Raw genomic sequence first — 22,462 nt, forward strand, 5'->3', positions numbered from 1 at the left:
TTGATCAATTCTTTGCCTAGGTCGTTACCCTCTTGATAGCATGACAAAACTAGATTAAGCGCCTAGCAAAATTTGATCGCCCAACACCTCGATCAAGTTAAAATAAAACGTTATCTTCTTTCCATTTCCGTTGTGCCATCATTTTTAATCGTTAGTGATCATCCATGGCATGTATAGAATGTGGACCTAACTTAAATATATCACTCAAATAAAATAGTTAGTCCACAATTAGCATTTGTTGTCAATTACGAAAATCAATAACAGGGCCTAGATGAATCATCATGCACCACTCAGTTCAACCCAAAAGTTTATGCTAATAAGAAAATATGATCAATTAGCATTATATTCCAACACTCCTACATAGGAAAGGCCCCTCTAGCAACAAACATGGAATAGAAGTGGGTTGCAACTTTTATTTAATTGTGCACCAACCAGAATTCAAACTCAAGACCTTTAGCTTTGGTACCATATTGAGTTGCATGCAACAACCGGTTTTACCTAAAAGCTTAAACTATGAGAAAAGGCGGGCAAATCACTTTATATTCCAACAAGGAGGATGGCATTCTCGACAAACACTAGATTTTGGCATCCACAATTCCCCTTAGCACCTTGCACCAAATCGACATTGGCCACTCTACACGTTGAGTGGGTTCATGTTCACATAATGTCTCACTTACAATTTTATCCTCACTTCATGTAAAAGGTTATATGAATATCTTATGGTTGGGAGTAAATTGAGTATGTGAGTTGGTCTATACCTATCTAAACTCTTGTCTGGGAGTAGTGTCCTGGCTATAGTATGTATGAGATAAGGGAGGTATGAGGATGCAAATGAAGGTGGAAGTAGAGTGATTTTTATACAAGCTTGATCCCTTAGAGGTAATTGCCCTAACCCTATTTGGTCGGGTGGTTGTTGCTTTCTACTATATCAATCTCTCAAGTACAAAACATGGGAAAGATACCCTAATGTAGTCTGCCATAGCATTGCCATAGAGCTCAGGCATGGTGGTCAGTGGATAGTCATTGTTGAGCTTCTCCAATCTCGGCTCAATGAAATTGGATAGTAACAACTATGTGACTTGTATCGGGTGAGACTCATTGTGGATTCTCCTTGGCTTTTTCCTCCCCTAGTCTTGTTCTATATCCTTTGTTTCCCCTTATCCAAGTAGAACTATAAAGACAAGTATAAGTATGATCCGAGTAGTCTTGGCCCGATCCAAGTAGGACTTTTTTTATATATTTTACCTTCTTAAGGACACCTTTCGTATATGCTCCTGACTCTATCCATGCACATAGTGTTTGTTTTCATATATAGATTGGTACATGGTACTCTACCGAGTTATATGCATATTCATGGGGGCAACCTATATTTAGAACTATAATAACTCTCCATGTAGGCCTAATCCCACCAAATGAGCATTTGGGCCTGACAGAATGAAACCAGAACTAAATCACCCCATCTCCTCTTTGTTGCAATTCTGCTCCTCTTAATCAACCAAATGTCCATGCTGTAGGAGCATGAGCATAGGGTGGCGCCCTGCTAGGCTGCCCTATAGCTCCAGCTTCCTTTCTTGCACTACCTTTGCCCACTAAGTTTTGCTCCCCTTTACAAAGCAATTCAATCATGGCTTAAACCGCTTTAGTACATTAACCCAACTCAGCCTGAAAGTGCATGGTTTGATGAGTTGAACCACATTGGCAATTGTCTTCCACCTTTGTATACACAAGAAAGAAGGAAACAAGAACTCCATAGCAGATCACGTCCTGGGAGACTAGCGAATCAACAAAGACAAGACGTCTTTTGTGGAGCCAGAATCTCACACATCGATCGCGCAACAAGTAGGTACATGGTCGTAGCATCACCTGGTAGCCATGAGGACTCGTGGAGCATGCACAATGCCGCTGGCCTGCTTGTCACCGTCTCATTGGTGCAGTGACGCTACCAGGACGGGGATGTGACCTATCGTGGCTTGCCCGCAGGAAGCTGGGGTTGTGTGGACTTCTCACACGTAGGGTCGTCGCTGCCATATGGGTTGTTGCGCGGGAGAAACAGCTTTCACTGATCAACTGGTCATGCTGAGGATGTAGCTACCACCATGAGGCTTGTCATGGTCATGCTCTAGGATGCATCTATCATCGGGTTTCACCAGACACTCAAGATTACCATTTTTATCAAGACATAGCTGCTGTAGAGATCCATCACATGGTGTAGCATTGGGATGCATGCATGGAGCCACGAAGAAAAAACTACGACGGGTTCAAGGACTGTCCATGTTTCAAACCAACCCGTATAGAAAAGAAAAAGAAAACACATTGGATTGGTGTGATTTAGCGGGTTAGGCCCAAGCCATGAACAACACTACCCTCTACCTCCACTCCTTCCCAGAGAGGAAAAGAAAATATCTTTGGTTGCAATTGTGTCAACAAGAGCCATCACTCGTTCAGCAAGGATGTGGTGTTCGAGATAAGCCACCATCTCTATCCCTCTACAGAACCGTACATGAGATTTTCACCTCGTACGACTCCTCGTTCAATTCTTTTAAAGGGATCCTTTTCCTCGTTGAGAGTCTCCGCCCTTCTTCCACTTCATCCCGAAGACTAACTAAGACCAATTGAGTCACGTTTTCATGTTATAATGAAACAAAAAAGATGCGAAAACACATTCACGCTTCAAAGTTCCTCTATCTATAAGATTTCATAACGAATCTTGATATCTAAATCAAAATTTAGATTTTTCATCAAATAACATAATGCGGTCCCTATTCTGTTTTGAGCTTTTGCATCGAGTCTAAGGCCCTGTTTAGTTTACGTAAAGAAAATTTTTGGGTGTCATGTCAAACATTTGACCGGATATCGAAAGAGGTTTTTGGGCACGAATGAAAAAACAAATTTCATAGCTCGCCTGAAAACCGCAAAGCGAATTTTTTTAAGCCTAATCAATCCATCATTAGCACATGTGGCTTCTGTAGCACTTATGGCTAATCATGAGCTAATTAGAGACTGTTTGGATCTAGAGACTTTTTTTAGTCTTTCGTCACATCGAATGTTTGGACGTTAATTAGAAGTATTAAATATAGACTGATAACAAAACTAATTGCATAAATAAAGACTATTTCATTAGAAAATTTTTTTAAGCCTAATTGATCCACGATTAGCAAATGTTTACTGCAGCATCACATTCGCTAATCATGGACTAATTAGGCTCAATAGATTCGTCTCGCAAAATAGTATAATCTTATGGATGACTTTTATTAATAGTCTATATTTAATACTTCTAATCAGTGTCCAAACATTTGATGTAACGAGGACTAAAAAAAGTTGCCGGGAAACAAACAGACCCTTAGTCTCAAAAGATCCGTCTCACGATTTCCCTCCCTAACTGTGTAATTAGTTATTTCTCTCCATAACTTTGTAATTAATTTTTTCATCTATATTTAATGTTCTATTTAGGTGTCCAAAGATTCTATATAATGTCTTTGGAGGAAAAAAATTGGGACTAAAGGTGCCGTAAATATACCAGGATAGAAGTTTCAAAATTCAAAATAAGAAAAAAAAAAGGACAGAAGAAGCAGAATCTGCATCAATCTGAGCCGCACGTCCCACCCTAAACGCCGTCCCGTGCTTGCGAGGCCGTGTGAGGCAGCGAGGCAGCCAGCCAAGGCACTCTCGATTTTCTTCCTGCTCCAGCGCCCAAAGCCCGGGCGCAAATCACAGCCTTATTATTTCCTCTTCCCCTTCCCCTCCCCCTCTTCGTCCCTCCTCCTCCTTGCCCCGCCGCGATCGAGACGGCGGCGAAGCCAACACCAGAAACCGAGGGGGGATCCGCGGCCGCTCCGCCCTAACCAGCCCCTTCTCGAATCAGGGCCTCCGCCCCCAAATCCTCTCCCTCCCCCCCCCCCCCCCCACGGTGCGCCGCCAGCCCGCCCACGCGAGCCCCCGATGGATTTGGATCTGTGGATCTCCAAGGTGAAGGAGGGCCAGCACCTCGCGGAGCACGAGCTTCAGTCCCTCTGCGAATACGTGAGCTTCCCCTATCCCCGATTGGTTCCGGTTAGGGTTTTGCCTGGCCTGTTCGCTCGCGCGACAGCGGCGGCGGCGCGCTGCGGGTGCTAGGGTTCGTAGATAGGGGGTTGTACGTGGGTGGGAAACTGTTACCCTTGCTGTGCCCACTGAACTTGAGTTTGTGTTTGTGTTGGTGCCTGGGCTCGCGTGTAACCGCGGTTGATTTTTCGCTGATCGTCCAGGTGAAGGAGATCCTCATCGAGGAGTCGAACGTGCAGCCAGTGAACAGCCCGGTGACTGTGTGCGGTGACATCCATGGGCAGTTCCATGACCTGATGAAGCTCTTTGCGACAGGGGGGCATGTGCCTGAGACGAATTATATTTTCATGGTGTGGCTTCTCGAACATTTTGTGTTTTGTGTCTATTTGTGTGTGTGAGAGAGCCGGTTGGTTGATATGGTTATGGATAATCATGTGTTCCTGAATTCGGCTGTGCTTGACGTGCAGGGTGATTTTGTAGACCGTGGCTTCAACAGTCTGGAGGTTTTCACCATTCTGTTGCTACTAAAAGCAAGGTATTTGGCTACCCTTTTGTTTTGGATCGTTAATGTTCTGTTTGTTTGTTCGAACGCTTTGACCTTTACGCCCCTAACAGCTCTGCTTCACTATTCTGTTTGGTATTACAGTACTTCAACGTCACCTTACCTTTTTCTACAGGGAAATAACATGAAAACTATATGAATAATTACAACAGCAGTTTGATTATATGCCTCTGTTGTTTTTTCCTGGATAGTACCTTGAGCAATGTATGGGGTTGATGTGTTGTTTTATACTTCTATGGTCCTGTATTTCATCTTGTTAAAAATGTGTTTATAGTTATGATACAAATAGCGCCCAGGAGTTGAACTGAAATTCTGTATAGTTTTAGGATGACACACACTGTGTGATCTAACTATGGTTTGGGCATTTGAGGCTGCATTCGAATCAGCTCAAGGACTGGGTTGCTTCCCTGTTTTCTGTGAGCACACTTCCCAAGCTATTTAACGGTGCGTTTTTTGCAAAAACTTTTTATATAGAAATTACTCAAAAAAATCTATTTTTAAGTTAGCAATAGTTAATACTCAATTAATCACGCGGTAATGATTTGCGTCGTTTTGAGTCTTGTTGGCTGAATCTTGAAGTTGGCGTTCCTATTGTTGTTTTCATAACTTGGACTGCTAATTTGAGTAGAATGGTTACATTTCATCATTTTTTTGCAACAAATTATTGCTTTCAAGTTCTGGAACAATTGCTGTAAGACTCCCTAGTCCTTGCTACTTGCTAGTTTCATTTATTCTTGGTCTTATGTTCTCTCAAAAATTCCAATTTATAGCTTACTCACTGTCTGAGGCTCATTCTTGTTATTGTGTTTCCTGACTATAATTAGGTATCCTGCACACATAACGCTTCTGCGTGGAAATCATGAAAGCAGACAATTGACGCAGGTATGTCCTGGTATGGGTAAAGTTTTCATTTGTCATCGAATTGTTCGTTTTAAGATTTGCAATAGTTATGCTGGAATTAGGTGTCGTTTAGGTCTGTCCACCTGCTATGATGATTTATGTGTTATCTCAACTGGTGCAGCCAAGGTCTTGTTTTTACTTAACCGTTGGCCTGAACATATGTGCATGCTCATATCAAAACATTTGTCGGTTTTGTATTTATTGTCTCGAGTCTATCATGCATCAGACATAATTATGCATAGGTCCATTACATACTGTTTTGATTCTGGGAGATGTATGAACTCATTGCTCTTCTGCCTGAGCAGTGTCAAATGATCCAATCATATATATTCACAATCTATATGATCTTACCTTGGTTTCTTGTTCATTTCACTGGTATGCACATTTGGAATAAAAATACATACACATGTTGTGTTTGAGTGTATTTATAGTTCATAAATAGCATTGTATGATGAGCACTGTGTGGTCATCCTTAGATTTTTTTTAGTGAGCTGGATTATCTGTTTTGTACATGGTTCCATTATTTTTATGGTTCATCCTCATAACTGACTTTATGTTCATATATATCTACACTACATATGTGCTTGGTGCTTATCATGGGGTAACACTAATGTATTGTCTGATTGTAGGTTTACGGTTTCTACGATGAGTGCCAGAGGAAGTATGGGAATGCGAATGCATGGCGGTATTGTACCGATGTTTTTGATTACCTTACTCTTTCAGCAATCATTAATGGCACTGTAAGTTTTTGTGGGTGTTTTGTAAGTTGCGGGTTTATACTTTTTGTGCCAAATTATACTTAAACCATATGCTGAAAATCCAGGTCCTTTGTGTTCATGGTGGTCTTTCTCCTGATGTGCGCACTGTTGATCAGGTTTGCTTAAACTCTTTTATTGATGTTTTGTAAGCGTCATTAAGTCTTGGTGTTGTTTACGAAATTCTATTTAAGTAATACTTGCTATTGGTGGTTTTGGGTTATTGTATTGCACCTTGTCAATGCAACAATTAGTAGGTTTGACACCAAGTTGCAAAGTATTAGACAATTCCACCTTCTACAAATGAATAAACCTTTGATGGGGTAAACAGTAATTGGGTGTTGGCATTTTAGTTAATTTGTTGACAATTGCTAGTGCTATTTGCAATGACATATATCTTTGAGGCTGACCCATCCTTTTCTTTAAATGGTTGTGTTAACTTAGTTGTGGTATACTTCCTTTTTGTCATTAAAATATGCATTATCTCTAACTCTGTACTATTAGAAATTAGTTGGTTCATAACATTGCGTGTTACATAATTATTTTATGAACACATGATTCTGTGATTGGTTTTTATCTAAGAGTTAACTGTTGTCAGATGAGTTTTTTTCTTAAGAGTCGAGGCAATGTTACAATGAAATTAATATAATCATGTGATTGAATATCCTTGTTGATTCTATTTACCAGATTCGGACAATTGATCGCAATTGTGAAATTCCCCATGAAGGTCCTTTCTGTGATCTAATGTGGAGTGACCCTGAAGAAATAGAGACATGGGCTGTTAGCCCCCGTGGAGCAGGTTGGCTTTTTGGATCACGAGTAACAGCTGAGGTATGTGTAGTGATTTCTTCCTCTTTTTCTGAGAATGTGTAATCATTTCACTTCATTCTGGATCATCTATTCAGTGTTCCTTGTAAATGTTTTTTTCATTTACCCTTTGCAGTTCAACCATATCAACAATCTCGATCTAGTTTGCCGAGCTCACCAGCTGGTTCAGGAAGGCTTAAAGTACATGTTTCAGGACAAAGGCCTTGTAACTGTAAGTTTCTGTTCATGTGTTGGTCCTGATAAAATGATAATCATACCCTCTCTAGTTTCTTTATTTGACACTGTTGACTTTTGGATCTATGTTTAACCATTTGTCTTATTCAATTTTTTTGTGCAATACTCAGAATTATAAATCATGCTTAAAAGTACCTATGATGATAAAAAAAATAATTACAAAATAATTAATAATTATGTATTTTTTTGAATTTGACGAATAGTCAAATGTAGATCTAAAAGTCAACTACGTCAAATAAACATATAGGTGGTAGTAAGGTAGTATTGTGGTAGCTTTGCACTTTGTTTTCAATGCAGCTATCTTAATATTCACTTGCCCTATACAATATTTTTTCCAGGTGTGGTCTGCACCTAATTATTGCTACAGATGTGGAAATGTTGCTTCTATACTAAGCTTCAGTGAGAACATGGTATGTTGTGTGCATCTGTCGTGGAAGCATTATGCAATTGGATTAAACTTGTACTGGGATTTGCTAATGCCCTTTTGCACACACAATATAGAGATGAAGCAGCGTTAGGCACACAACTGCTTTTGCATACTCAATTGCAGTATCACATGACATCCCACATTTTCCATAATCTTACCCATTAATGAATTAATGATGCATAGCACTTTGATTTGACTACTGATTGGGGGATACTTAAGTTGGAGATCTAGTTGCCTAACTGTGGCCATCCTCAATAAACTGTTAGTGGTTTGTCAACAACCACTCAGCAGATTTTCCATTATCTTGCCTTAATTAGGGAATAGAAGTTCCAATTGAAACTTTGCTTTTAGGCCCTGTTTAGATCCTTCAAAATGGCAAAAGTTTTGTCATTTTGGAGCACTTTTTGGCAAAATGGATCTAAACACTAGGGTAAGAAAATGACAACCTTGCATTTGACATTTGGCAGTCTAGAGTAGCAAATTTCACCAAAAAGTGCATAGGGACGCAGACTACCTCTCACTTTTACCAAAAAAATATCAACTTTTACATGCCTCTAAACACCAATTTGCAAAAAATGCAATGCCAAAAGTTGTCACCAAAACTTTTGCCATTTGCCATTTGCTATTCCAAATAGATCTAAACAGGACCTTTATCTACAAGTACTGGAAGATTTCTTGATACTTCTGTGAAATCAAAACCTGATCTGCTGTCTGACTTCTGCAGATTATTTGATCTGAACGTGTTACATATCTTATTTTAGAAATACCTCTGAAAGTGTCAGATTTGTTTCATGAGCTCTAGACGAGCAGCTGATTCTGATCTTTATATCCTTTGTCTAAAACGTCAGGAAAGAGAGGTCAAATTCTTCACAGAGACAGAGGAGAATAACCAGATGCGAGGACCGAGGACTGCTGTCCCATATTTCCTCTGACTTCATCAATTGTACAATTTTAGAAGTCATGTTTTTATCTGTAAGGGTTAAAGATGAAGCAGACCTATTTATTGTTGTAGGTCCAGGTCATAGTGCAATCTAATGCGTTTGATTTTTCCGTTCTTTTAACCACATGTACAATAGACCATTTGGAGTGTCATCACTCCTGTATTCCTTCTGTGGCGTTGTCAAGTTTTGTTTCTGATTTATTTCGGGTCGACAGTTTGCCACACAGGAGTTTTGGCCCGTTGGATTGTGTTTTATTTGCAGCTGCAGCCTCCCACTCACCTGACACATATTTTGTTGCAGGCCACGTATAACATAAAAAAATTAAGTGCCGACTTGCCCATAGGTCATAAATTAAAATATTTTCCTTGGTTCTTGTTTTTCGAGCAGCATGATTCAAGGCTGCATTTGCACTCTTATTGTTCTCACGCATCCATTTCGTTAAAGTTGATACCAGAAGATTGAAAAAAAAGCGGTATTTGTGCAAGTTGAACGGAAAAGGTCCACTTTAAGGCGGTGATTTATATATGTATACTGAGTGATCTAAGAGCTAAGGCTAGTAAATAAATTTTAGGGAAAACCCTAAAATCAACTTTAAATTTGAGGTTAAAAATTTAATTTTTGGATTATAAGATTAAGCAGAAGTTAAAAGATGTGGTATAAGTTCAAAGAGCTCAGTAGAGATGGCAACGGGGCTGTACCTATCGGGTTTTATCACCCTATCCTCGTCCCTATAGAAATGAAATAGTCGGTGCCCATACCCGACCTCACGTGAAGCGGTGGCGAGGCGAGATACGTGACATCTACAACCTGCGGTGCGGCGAGCTGAGCGACGAAGGCGACCTCGCGCGAAGCAGCGGCGGCTTGCATGCTGCGAGCGGACGACGAGTGGCGCCCTAGCGGTCTCGAGTCCTCCTGCTCCGACTGTCTGGCGATGGAGGATTCAAGAAAGGAGAGAACGAGAGAGAATACGAAAAAAGAGAGAAAGCGGTGTCGGTGGATTGGTTTGGCTGCTCAGGTGGTGACGCATGGAGCTAGGGTTTCTATTTGTCTTCTTATATTTTGTTGCTAGTTGGGTCTAATGGGCTAGTATTATTGGGTTGGCTCCTAACTTGCTTAGGGATATGTATATATGCACAGTGTATATGAGTACCAACATGTATACGAGAACATGGAGCCAGGAAACATCCCCGCCCCCGCCTCATCTGATGGGGGAACTTTTAGTCGATATTAACCCATGGGTACTGATTTTACTCTATTTTCATACCATAATAGAGTTTTTATCCGTCAGGGATCGGGACCCCATTGCCATCCCTAGAGCTCAGGGAGGAAGCCACCAACGAGCTCATGACTGTAGCACCCAAACTCGATGCCTCGTCATTGGCGGTTTTCTTTGAACCTCCTTGTCGTTGTCTTGTTGGCTTTCTTGCCTCCATCTTAGCTCCACTTGCTCTCTTGCCGCTCTCTTTCCCTCTCTGCCTCGACCTCTAATGGACACCAAGGTCACTGCCTCTTGAACCTTTGATAGGCACCAGTTTGTTGCCTCACCCTTCGGGACCTTCGCCAACCCCCAAGATCGTTGTTGTTTTATCTACTGCTCGGTATCATCGTTTTCTCCTCGCTTTCACTTGCTAGTATGGTTTCTTTGTCGACCACCTCAAGACTAGATGTGAGCAGCTACCATCTCCCATCTCATCTCAACTGCTGGAGCAGCTCGTCCGCACCTCATCGCCCACACTGTCATCTCAAGAGAGATATCACGCTGCACTATTGTAGGTGAGGTCCTTCCTTTTGTAGCTCAATGGTGGTGGTCTCTTAGAGTAGTGGGGAAAGAATGACAGCGACGACAAACCTCTCAAAGTGGTAAGGGAGGTGTGGCGACGATGGTGATATCTCCTCCCACAAATGGTTCATTTATATTTTTTATTTTATTTTTCATTTGACTAACATGTTTGTCCATTTATATATTTTTAATTTGTGTACTAACTGTAATTATACATTAGCGCTACGTCAATGACACGTCAGTTGAAGACTAGATCAACCTAAAATGTAGGACAAAACCATCGTCTAGACTACCAAGTGACTTAATTTACATCGATATTTTGTTGAATATCAAGTTACATCGATATTGATAGTTGAAAGATGATCTATACCCAATTTGTGGTCGAGACGATCTTTCAAAAAAAAATTTGTGGTTGAGAGACGTGAACGGAAGTCGGCCAATAATGAGGGGCATGGAATGAACTTTTTAAAAGTTGAATTGATACGGTGTTGAGGAACGAAGGCCCAAAAGGGAAGGGCTTCCTCTATGATGGAGAGCTTTCCAGTTCCACCACGAGACGCGGCAATGGAGGAGTAGGCGGTGGACCCACGGGGAGGCGCTCGTGAATCGTGGTAGTGCCGTAGATTTTTCACATCGTATACATCCCACATTCCACTGAGTACGTAGTAATTCTGTATGCATCCTCTCCTAGCTATGTAGTTACTCTACGAGCCTACAACTGTCCATCGAAAAAAAAACCGAGCCTACAACTGCCATAGGACGGAGCAGAACATCGTGGCCTTATGGAGCTCGGGAAATTGCAGCCCGGCGGTGGCGGCAACTAGTTGCTTGTCGTTGTTGGCACCAACAAATCCGTGTGCCGGGCCGGGGCGACGCGACCCCTCCATTGCGGTCGCGGCAACGAAAAGATTCATCGCGCGCACGTGAGCCCATCGCCCGTGTCCCCGACGTCCCGTGCCGCTTTTCCAACGCCGCGGAGAAGGCATTTTGCCCTTGCGCAGCCGGTCTCCCTCGTCCACCCGTAACGAATCAAAGCATCTCGCCCGCCCGCCCGCGCGGCCGCCCGGAGATGCGGCGAGTGGCGAGCGGGTGGAGCTGGCACGCGGCCGCCTCGTCGCCCGCCCGCCCGCCCGCGCGCACGCTGCACGCACGGTACAGGCGTTCACCGAGCCGACAGTGACCGCGGGCGGCTGCGTGCGCGTGCGCGTGAGCCTGAGCGTGACTGCGTCCCCTCCCCGCCCCGCATCGGCAGGTTTCTCTCTGCCGCAGGGTGGCTTGGCCGGCGCCCCGGCCGCACGCACGCGGCATCAGATCATCCTCGCGTTGTAGTTGTAGTCACGTGATCTGACATCTGTGGTGCTGCTCGCTGAGCTCCCTGCTTCCGGCCCTCGCTGAGCCGCCTGTCATGCGACTCGGGTCGGGTTGTGCCCTGCTACTCACGACAATTCAAACACCATGGGTCCATGTATTAGTACCGGTATGTCTACCCTCCGTTGCCATCATATTCCGGGTTCGAGCATTTCTCTTAGGACATTCTAAAGTTCAGAAATGCTGCGAAGGGAATAATAAACGTTAAAAACGCTCAAACCTTGCAAACTCGAACCATATCCCGTAAGAGTCTAAGACATATTCCTCTTGATAATGAATGATCCATGGAGAAAGGGGAGCATCTTTCGGCCCTCTGTTTTTTTCCCTTTGCTACACAGAACATCCACACGCGGCCATTCAGGTGGGGGCGGCGGTAGGAAACTATTCCATTGTTTATCCTCTCTGCCCCCCATTCGCAACTCCCAAAAGAGCACGTATGTTTGACCAGCAACGGATTAATCTGAACGGTAAGCAGTTTAATCCACTGTTTTGATGTTTTCCAGCCTGTAATAAGTCACAGAAAAATACAGTGATTCCACTGTTCTTTGGGAACAGTTACGCCCAAATTTAGTGGGGGCGGTTATGGTGGGAGAAGCAGCCGATAATGCAGCTAGCTACTCGTACGCGTGTGTGTGTGCAACGATCAAACCATCTGGAAGCAGAGGAAAACGATGACAAAGGGATGTGCATTGAGCAGCAACCTGGCTTGGTCTGATTGATTTGGTGTGATACACTGGGTGGCCCTCTTCCTTGGCAAAATATTATTTTTATCTTGCTTCTAATCATGAGCTAGCCACTAACCAAAGATGAGAATAGGGAAGAGAGGCATGACAGATCGATCCTACTTGGCGGACGCTCTGGTGATAGTTGCAGCAAAAATTGGTGAGAAATGATGGGGGAAAAAATCGCTAACTAACTTGCACTATCTTCTCCGATCATGAGGGGGTGGTTGTTGCTTCTGCGGTGGCGGGGATTGGCGGCTGCCACTTGGAGACCCCGACCTCCCCCGTGGCCGGAACTCCTGGTCCGCCATTGCGCGCCTGGACCGGCCTGGCCGGAAGTCACCGAGCTCGGCGTCGGAGAACGACGAGGAACCACCGGGCGCGAGCCGCCGCGGCGGCCTCTGCCTCCTCCACCGGCAGCACCGCCGCACGACCCGGAGCGGCGCGCGCGCCACGCAGCAGAGCGCCGCCACGGGCAGGCACGCGCACAGCACGCAGCACGCCGCCGCGCACTCCGCGAGCGCCGCGTCCCTGCCCCCGGCGCCCACTGGCGGCGCCGCCGGGGACAGGTCTCGCCCGCGCCCGCGCGCGTCCACTCCCCGCCGCTTCGCCGCCGCCGCCGCCTTCTTCTTCTTCCGCGGCTCGCCGCCGGCGGCGTCCATGCCTCGCTTTACCCCTGATGATGCTCCTCCCCTCTGCCAGTCTGTCTACGCCTCCCTTCCCTTTGCCTTCCTCGTGGGGAGATTCGAGTTTGTTTGGGAGGAGGCGTGGTCGTGTGGAGGTCGTGGGAGGTGGGAAGCGAAGCGAGGCGAGGCGAGGGAGTGTCTCTGCTCTCCGTTGCCAATACTCCTTCGCGTTTAAATGAGAAACGCCTCCGGTGCAAGTTTTCTATCTTTTCTAGTGCTCCTGCTGCTAGTGCTATGATGTGTAAAAATAAGGAAACTCTACTGAACTAACTGATAACGAAATCGAAATGACTGGGACCAAAATTTTGGTTTGGAAATTCGGGTTAGTATTTCCTCATTAACTGAAATTAATTCTGTTAATTCAATCATCATCCTTCGTTAACCAAAGCGACTAAACTAACCAAAATTAGAAAAAGTGATATAGCTATGGTAATTTGGTGATTTGGAGTATATGTTAGAAGTAAGAGTATATATGATTGATGTTATCTTGGTAAATATTATGCTATATTTTTTGCGTTAACATCATGTGCTATTTAATTTACAAAACATGTCATAAAAAGGGAAATGACGCTGAAAATTTATTTTAATTTGCTTGTTTTTTATTTACTCAAACTATCATATATTTTAGTTACGACCAAAGTCCAAACCAAACTAACCAAAACCGAATTGATTGGCTTGAGTTTTTCTCAACATAATTCGGTCTTGAGTTTTAGATAATTAAATTTTCTTTAAAAAAAATCAAAGACCGAATCGGATTAACCGGAATAGACCAAACTCCCATCCAACTACTGCGGCTGCTACTTCTTTGTTAAACTGACCTCGACTTTGGTCAGAGATAGAATGGGATGTGCGTCTTTTTTAATTGGGCAGCCGAAAGCTCGCCTTAAGTGATAATAGACTGGATATCTTTTCTCAAAGCAGACACATTTTGAAAACCTCCCTTAGTAATACCCCCATGGGTATGCCACTTATTTAATTCGATTTGGCTTGTTTATGCCAAACAATTTGAGTTTGGTATTCCTTCCTGCAGTGGATCGATCGGCTATAGGATATCCGGTCAAAACGCTGGGACCTTTAAGAACGGCACAAGTGTACAACGTAATCGGTTACTATTACAGGAGAGTAGTGGCACTGGCACAAGCTCATGACGACTGGCTGCCCACGCTTGCTGCAGCCAAAATTTAAATTGTAAACCTTAAATTTAAACTTGATTTTAGAGTTTTTTCTCTAAAGTTTATTTTCTAGCATTATCTATTATATCGCTAAGAATACGCATATAAAATTTTTATTCACAAATTACTTTTTATTTGCAAATATGATGTTTGACTTTTTTCCATGAAAAACGAAACAACCACCCCCATAATACCATCATCTTTCTGCTTCTAACTATGCTTAAATTTAGAATTGATTTTGAGGTTTTTTAATCGTACTTTATTTTCAGCCTACTTTTACATCACGAAAAAATATATAAAAAATTTATTCATAATTTTTTATTTACCAATATATTGTTTGACTTTTTCTAAACAATCACCCACATTGGCTCGGCGCTTGCATCAGTGCATGCTTTGCTTTAAGGCAGTGTCACAGGGGTGGTTCAGGGGTCTACCTTTTTTTTCTCCAGCCATCCATCGGCAACAAAAGCAGGGTTGCACTGATCCGCTTCAGAGAAAAGCTGATAGCAACCCGCAACTAGCAATCCATGAGCGAGGAGGTGTTGACGCTTGACACGTACAGTATAATTGTATTGCAGTAGGAAAACGCTACATTTTCATTTGGGCCAAAGCAAAATTACAGTGATTTCATCTTCAGAAGTTAAAGCTTCCTTGCTTTACGGTGAGATCGACTCATCGACAGTTGTCAAGTTAATTTATTGGAACTGTCTTTTTTAGAGAAATATTGACAGGAAGTCTGCTTAATCAGTTAACAAGGGTACAAACAAAGTCTATAGCAATGCAATTTCGTTGGTCATTACAGAGGCAAATTGATACAAGTAGCTAAAGATCTCGCATCCGACATCCCCGGAACGCAAATGCCCTCTTTCGCTTCGCCCTTGGTCCTTCCACTTCGTGTAACTCCGAATTTACCTGCGAATAAATCGGAAAGGCAAGCTTTCAATAGAGATATCATTTCAATAGCGTAGGAAGCATATTCCCTGATCTTTTGATCGATTTGAACGATAAGCTGCCTACCTCCAATAGGAATACGAGGTGCAGCTAAATCTCTTCACGGAAGACCCGAATGGCCCTAGTGCTTAACCCGAAGCTAGGCGCCCCTCGCACCAATGCATTGATTTGGCCTATATATGAAACTAACTTTTTAGCAATTGGTGACTCTTAGGGTAAATGCAATTTACTACTTTCGCATATATATAAATATAAGGTTCAATCTGTCCTCGGACATTCGAACTAGCAGGATTTTCAATAGTATGCGGTTGTTGTTCCCAAAAGGGTTAGCCCTCGTACTCGTATTGGTTTTAGGGTACACCGAGACTCCGCACGTCAACCTGATGGGAATTGACCGTTTTCGTCAGGGTCGCCAAGCGGCTGCAGGAGTGCAAGACGTCTTTCATGTTCACCGAGGACTAAGGCCTTGTTCGGCAGGGAGCATAAGTGGCATGAAAAACATAGTAATAGATTAGTACATAATTAATTAATTATTAATTATTTTAAAAAATATAAAATAGATTAATATGATTTTTTAAAACAACTTCAATAGAAAAATTTTATAAAAAATACACCGTTTAGCAATTCGAAAAACGTGCGCGTGAAAAACAAATAAGCCTTAGTTAACTTATGGCACGGCCGAACGCGGCCTCAGCTTCAGATTAGGCCGTTAGAGGAATGAGCCCGTACCAGGCCGATGGCAACTCTCACGTCACGTAGCACCCAGTGCATAAAACTGGGCCCGTAAAAATCGAACTGTGGGCCTTAATGGCCAACTTGCAGAATCAAAGCCCAATTGCACATGCTTCCTCGATCACCGTTCCGTCTGGACCACCGTGAAACAGGATTGCTAGTTGCTACCATTGGCAGTGATCCTGCCTTATTGGTCACTAGAGCCGTCCGATCTACCATCACCGTACGGTAATGAGTGGGAAAAATTGAACGGTCGAGATCTAAAGATAAAGTTTGGTAGGTAGGAAATTACTTTCCTAACTCATTTGCCAAACAGGCTCTAAGGATTTATTTGAAGTGGGCACAGTGCACACCAAGTAGTATACACATGACCCAATTGTACGTGTATATGGTAACCATGCAACCTAGATGTACAACTAAAATCATGTCACCACAGATTCGTTAAAGATGCAAATGTTTACATGTATTCGGTCACCGTTGATTAAACTCAGTCGTATATGAATCAAACAATGGAATCATATGATTCATATCATGCATACTTGCATAGCATTCAGTCCAGGTATATCCGCGAGGGTACGGAATTCCGGATCGGTAGCTCTTGTCCGGCTGTACGTGAGTCGGAGACGGAGACGGAGACGGACACTGACACGGTGAATTGCAGTGACAACCATTATCTAATCGTAGCAAAGTGATTTATTCAAAGGAAAAGAATACAGATAAAAAAAAATTCTACAAACATTTCACAAACGCTGTTATTGAGACTAGCAAAACAAAAATTTCTGAAACAATTAATACATAAACTGCAAAAGTGCCCTGCATCTGGTTGTACGCGCGTGCCGTGTAGCTATGGGATAAAGATGCATATATTCAGTGCGACGCAGCGGCCTGCATCTTCTTGTAGAACGCCACGACGTCCGCCACGGCGGGCGACGCGCCGCGGATGGCGTCCACGGCCTCGTAATGCTCCGCCCACGCGGCGAGGCGCGGGAACTTGGCCGCGTCGAGCAGGCGGGTGCCGGCCACCTCGTCGAGCGCCTTGAACAACCTCAGGTAGCCGCCGAGCGCGACGTCGACGAAGCCGATGCGGTCGCCGCCGAAGAAGTGCTTCCCCTTGGAGCACTCCTCGAAGGCCTCTTCGAGCGTCTCCACCTGAGGGATCACGTCCTTGAACTTCTCTGCCCTCGCTTCCTCCGTCGTCGCCGTGAAGAACGGCAAATACGATGAGAAGAACTGTGTGCCAAAATTTATCAGCAATCACAATAATGAGATAATATTAGCCATGCGTGGTAGATTAAGGTTCTATATATATATATATATATGTACCTTGTCGTCGATGTAGGAAGCCCAGAAGCGAGCCCTGGAGCGCTCGTAGGGATCGGAGGGCAGCAGCGCCGGGCCGGCGCCGGCCCAGACCTCGTCCACGTACTGCACGATGACGAGCGACTCGCACACCGGCGCGCCGTTGTGGATGAGCACCGGCACCTTCTTGTGCACCGGGTTGGAGGCGAGCAGCAGCTCGCTCTTGTGCTCCAGGTCCTCCTCCACGCACTCGTACCCCGTCACCCCCTTCACCGCCATCGCGTGCTTCACCCGGATGCAGTACGGGCTCACCCGCTCCTCCAGCAGCCGCAGCTCCGCCGCTCCCCCTGCTCCCAACCCCGCCATTGCCGAGATGTGGATACGCTGCTAGCCTATTATTGATCAGGGCTTAGAGCTTCCGCGGCTGCTACTTTGGTTAACTTTTTAGCTGTGGTTGTGGCTCTTGGTGGTGTGTATATAGAGATATATAGAGCTGGAGTGACGCATAGGGTGACATGTGTAACCAGGTCGTTGTTGAGAATCTTCTGCGGCGTAGCTGTTGGTACGAGTTGTACTTGCAGGTAGCAGTTATAATTTGGGGGACAAGTCGTGTGTTTTTCTCTTGGACTGGTCGCAGAGCAATTAAACCGTTTGAAATTTTCGATGGCGGTGGACTGGTGGTGGTGTCGTTTTGTTGATTTGTATGTATTCTCTTCGCTTCTTACTGTAGTCGGCGAAAAATAATCCCGGATCGACGTTGGATTATTACCCGAGTGAGTGAGTCACAACGTAGATAACCAAAAGAAAAAAACGAGAACCATCAATACACAAGATAGAAAAGTGAATGCAATGTGCTAGCATTCAGCAGCAAACCTAATCAATTGACTTTTCGTTGGCATCCTTCTCTTCCCTAGTCTTCTCAGATGAAATTTACCATGGTTGTCTCCGGATCCAAAGCACCCCGTTCTATTTTCTCATTCACAAATGGATCTACAGTAGAATTTTTATTGCCGTACCAAAGTAATTAATTTTTAATAATGAATTTCTATATTGTGGTCGGTAACGTAGGTGAATTAATAGAAACGGAAAAAGAGGGATGCGAACCCTCGGTAAACAAACAGCTACATAGTAGTTCCAATGCTACGTCTTAAACTGCTCAACCATCTCTCCTACGTAATCTTATTATTGACCAGAAATAGAATGAATAGTGATTTTTCGTATCCCTGCAAGTACATGTACAACCACAACTGCTTGGGGTTTCATGGTTGTAGAGGAATAATTCCTTTCCCATTTCCATGGATACAAGCGAGACCATTACTTACTATTTCGTCTAAGTGGAAGAATCCTGGATTTCTTTTTATTAGGAATTCCGCTAACTCAAAAAGTTTTAGTTTTGTTTTTATCCCTCGAGAAAAAGAATTGATTTCATAATAACCCTAGAATTCTGTTTGCACAATGTACACTACGCCATACAATCAAAATAGTAAATAGGATAATTTAGGATAATGGGACAATTAATGACTTTGAAAACACGAAATAGGTAACGAGAGAGGTTGTTGTTAGGAAATAGGGAAGTGGAATGAAATCCAATCTGACTCAAATATTGAATTTCTCTCCTTGTCCAAGCAGAAGGAAAAAGGAGACAATTTGAGCAAAAGGCCCATATCTATTATCTATTTTTAGAATCAAATTAGTTTGTTTTTTGCTATTTCGTACTATATAATTCGAAAGAAAGCAATCACCAGTGCTCTCGGTTCCAGCAATGAGTCTTCTCCCTGAGAATTAAGGAAAACAAACTAATCTTGTCTACTTGAATGGTAACAAATATGATTGTGAATATGCCTACTGCAAGATTCTATAATCCATAACAAAAATAACAAATATGATTGTGAATATGTGTATACTATTCAGAGTTTAATTTATTGTTTTTGATATGGATGGTAAAAGTCATATTTTAACTTACATGTTTGTGTAGTGATATATCTCATATTAACCCATTTTTATAATTTTTTAAAAATTTTTATGACTATTTAGATAGCATGCAACAGATGAGGGGACGTCCTCTCGATAATTTAAAATCCACTCCCTTGTCAACACTTAGGCCTTGGTTAGTTGCTAAAAATTTTTGGCAAAAGAGTCACATCGAGCGTTTGACCGGATGTCGGAAGGGGTTCTCAGACATGAATAGAAAAACAAATTTCACAGCTCGCCTGGAAACCGCGAGACGAATCTTTTGAGCCTAATTAATCCATTATTAGCACATGTGGGTTACTGTAGCACTTATGGCTAATCATGAACTAATTAGGCTTAAAAAATTCGTTTCACGATTTCCCCCATAACTATGTAATTAGTTTTTATTTTCATCTATATTTAATGCTTATTTAAGTGTTAAAAAATTTAATGCGATGTTTTTAGGAAAATCTAGTTTGATGTGACGTTTTTGAACTAAACCAGGCTCAATCAAACGCTACCCTTCTTTTATGAAACAAAACAGTTATTCATAGTACAAACCATTATTCATCACGTGTCAACGTAGTACTTCCCAAAGTACAGACGCTACCGTACACTTCAATCCACGAGGACCAAAGCCGGCAAGCCGTTGTGTCCATCAGGTTCAGCTCGAGCCAGCGCCTTCATTCCATTTGGCCAGGAACCCCTCGTACTGCTTCAGAACCTCGCCGGCGTCGGGCGCCGCCTTCTTGACAGCGTCCAAGCTCAAGAACCGCTCCGCCCACGCTGCCAAGCCCGGGAACTTGGCCTCGTCGAACAGGTTGGTGCCGGCCACCTCGTCCACCACCTTGATCCACACTAGATGGCTCCCAAGCGCGACGTCGACGAGCCCCGCGGCGTCGCCGGCGAAGAAGGCCTTCCCCTTGGAGCACTCCCTGAACGCTCGCTCCAGCGTCTCCACCTGAGGGACGACGTTCTTGAACGCCTCGGCTCTCTGGTCCGTCGTCGTCGACCTGAACAGCGCTTTCCACGACGGGAAAAACTGCACGCAGAAAAATTGCAGAGCACTCGGTCAATCAAGCAGCTTCCTAGTAGTTCCTACATGCCATTCTGACATCCAGCCATGAGAGAACAGAGGTTATCAAAGCCTGAATCATCATCCAGGAAAAGCTTCTCTTGAGTATATCTATCGGTGCAATTAAGATAAGTTTCTGCAGAAACGTGACAACGATGTACCGTGTCGTTGACGTAGCTGGCCCAGAAACGTGCGGCGGCGCGGTCGTAGGGATCGGCCGGAAGCAGGGGAGGCCCGGCCCCAGCCCAGGCCTCGTCGACGTACTCCAGGATGACGAGCGACTCGCACACCGGCTGGCCGCCATGGATGAGGACGGGGACCTTCTTGTGCAGCGGGTTGGACTTCAGCAGGAGGTCGCTCTTTCTGGAGAGGTCCTCCTCGACGTAATCGTAGCTCAGCCCCTTCGTCTCCAGCGCCACTCTCACCCTGATCACCCACGGGCTCGACCACGTCCCCAGAAGCTGCAGCTCGCCTCCTCCTCCTCCACCTCCACCTCCTGCCATCGCGGTCTTGCACCTCTAGCTTATGCCTCCCTCACCTGATCGTTCGATCTGCACTGAAATGAGCGAGTTTATTATACAGAACACAGTACAGGTTTAGTTGGTCAATCGGTGAGTATGAGTAGCAAGTTGATTGGCCAGTTCGCTCCTGGCTTGCCGCGATTGCGTCAGCGCTGTCGTGTGCCGTGGAAACGAGCAGAGCTGGGCACTCGGCCGCTCCATTGATAGGTTGAAGAACGGGTGATTCATTGTGGTCGTGTCGGGCTAGGAGTCTTGGAGTAGCTATAAAGACTAGAAACAGGAACGAGAGTTCGAGACGCAGCTTACGGTATTGGATTCCAGGCCATACTTTGTGCGCAGCAGTCTCATCTTTCTCGATGAGTCCTCTTATACAGATTAATACTAGGAGGCTTTCCACGGCAGCATCTCCAAGAGACTATGTATATGACTAGCTAAGATAAATTTTAGCTATTGTGTCATTGTGTGAAAAAACAATCTTCAATAGAAGAGTTATCTAATCTGGTAGATTATTGGAATGGCTAAATTTTTTCCTTCAATAGTTAAATCTGGCTAGTCTCTCCACCTCATCTCAATAGCCAACCCTAACTGGGCTCACATGTCTGTTAGGATTTAGCTAGTGAAGATGACTAGTCTGTTGGAGAGTGCATATCAATTTGACTATGAAATCTTTTGACATAAATAGCTAAATTAGGATTTGGAGAGTTCAATTTTGGCTAGCCTCTTGGAAATGCTCTAAGAGCATCCCCAACGGCTCTTCTATCTCATCATTTATCCTAAAAATAGAGATGATGGATAAAAATAGAGCTTCAACAGAACATCTATCACATCCTTTATTTCTATTTTTAGATATCATCTATATCAGTAGGGAGAAACTATATATTTAGATATTCTCTCTTCATTCTCCAAAGAGATATGGAGGATGTCATATATGGATGATCTGCTGAAGTATAAAGAGATGTGAAGGATAAAACTGTTTTAGATGATCATCCAAATGAAGATATGAATGAACAAATTAGATGAGTTGTTAGGGATGCTCTAAGAGGTTAGCCAAATCATACTAGTAAAAAAAGTCTTATGACTTTAAAAAAATAGCTAACTATACTTCTCATAAACTCCAAGAGACGAGCTAAATCCTTTTATCCATAGTATGGTTCATAGTTAATATTTCAATATATATATGTGTCCCTAGAGTAATAGTAAATAAGTGGAGGTGAACGATGACTTAGCACCTCCATCTTTTTACTTTTCCTTATGTTTATAAACCAAATTTTAAACTTTTAAACTTAAATTTAGAGTTAATTTTGGGGGAGGGGTTATCGTAGTTTTTTTTTTCAGCCTTGACTTTTAAATTGCTATGAACACGTGTATATAAATTTTATTCATAAATTATTTTCCAGTTGCAAATATGTCATTTGACTTTTTCTTCAAAACAGACCCTCTGGCTATCGGGATATTTAACTTTTTGTCACTCTTTTAAAATAGACGATAACAGATTTGCCAATCGCTGTCTATGACACG

At 43.5% G+C, this 22,462-nt stretch overlaps 3 protein-coding genes across 3 annotated transcripts; 1 reads left to right on the forward strand and 2 right to left on the reverse strand.

The window, feature by feature from the left end:
- Positions 1 to 3,708: 3,708 nt before the first annotated feature.
- LOC102716263 (phytochrome-associated serine/threonine-protein phosphatase) lies at positions 3,709 to 9,018 on the forward strand. Its single transcript, XM_006644486.3, has 10 exons — positions 3,709 to 4,020; positions 4,245 to 4,391; positions 4,509 to 4,576; positions 5,428 to 5,485; positions 6,133 to 6,243; positions 6,327 to 6,377; positions 6,946 to 7,089; positions 7,202 to 7,297; positions 7,659 to 7,730; positions 8,596 to 9,018. Exons 1-10 carry the CDS (start codon positions 3,940 to 3,942, stop codon positions 8,677 to 8,679), a joined length of 912 nt encoding a protein of 303 aa, XP_006644549.1. The 5' UTR covers positions 3,709 to 3,939; the 3' UTR covers positions 8,680 to 9,018.
- Positions 9,019 to 11,948: 2,930 nt separating this feature from the next.
- On the reverse strand, positions 11,949 to 13,440 carry LOC121053280. The gene has a single exon (XM_040520001.1). The coding sequence runs from the start codon at positions 13,218 to 13,220 to the stop codon at positions 12,759 to 12,761; it is 462 nt and encodes a 153-aa protein (XP_040375935.1). The 5' UTR covers positions 13,221 to 13,440; the 3' UTR covers positions 11,949 to 12,758.
- A 3,217-nt stretch (positions 13,441 to 16,657) lies between these two features.
- On the reverse strand, positions 16,658 to 21,271 carry LOC102704200. The gene is made up of 5 exons (XM_006646163.3): positions 20,585 to 21,271; positions 20,024 to 20,390; positions 17,923 to 17,954; positions 17,423 to 17,782; positions 16,658 to 17,329 (listed from the first exon to the last, which is right to left on the reverse strand). Exons 1-5 carry the CDS (start codon positions 20,924 to 20,926, stop codon positions 16,967 to 16,969), a joined length of 1,464 nt encoding a protein of 487 aa, XP_006646226.2. The 5' UTR covers positions 20,927 to 21,271; the 3' UTR covers positions 16,658 to 16,966.
- Positions 21,272 to 22,462: the final 1,191 nt, after the last annotated feature.

This window comes from Oryza brachyantha, chromosome 1, assembly GCF_000231095.2.
Source record: "Oryza brachyantha chromosome 1, ObraRS2, whole genome shotgun sequence".
Taxonomy (NCBI): domain Eukaryota; kingdom Viridiplantae; phylum Streptophyta; class Magnoliopsida; order Poales; family Poaceae; genus Oryza; species Oryza brachyantha.

Excerpts from the sequence above, each read along its gene's own strand:
- LOC121053280 (XM_040520001.1), bottom strand. The coding sequence starts at position 13,220 with ATGGACGCCGCCGGCGGCGAGCCGCGGAAGAAGAAGAAGGCGGCGGCG.
- LOC102704200 (XM_006646163.3), bottom strand. The coding sequence starts at position 20,926 with ATGGCAGGAGGTGGAGGTGGAGGAGGAGGAGGCGAGCTGCAGCTTCTG. Across the intron at positions 17,955-20,023 it reads CAAATGGAATGAAGGCGCTG|CTACGCCGCAGAAGATTCTC; the intron begins GCTCGAGCTGAA and ends TCGTACCAACAG. Across the intron at positions 17,330-17,422 it reads CTTCCTACATCGACGACAAG|TTCTTCTCATCGTATTTGCC; the intron begins GTACATATATAT and ends TTTGGCACACAG.
- LOC102716263 (XM_006644486.3), top strand. The coding sequence starts at position 3,940 with ATGGATTTGGATCTGTGGATCTCCAAGGTGAAGGAGGGCCAGCACCTC. Across the intron at positions 6,378-6,945 it reads ATGTGCGCACTGTTGATCAG|ATTCGGACAATTGATCGCAA; the intron begins GTTTGCTTAAAC and ends TCTATTTACCAG. Across the intron at positions 7,090-7,201 it reads GATCACGAGTAACAGCTGAG|TTCAACCATATCAACAATCT; the intron begins GTATGTGTAGTG and ends TACCCTTTGCAG.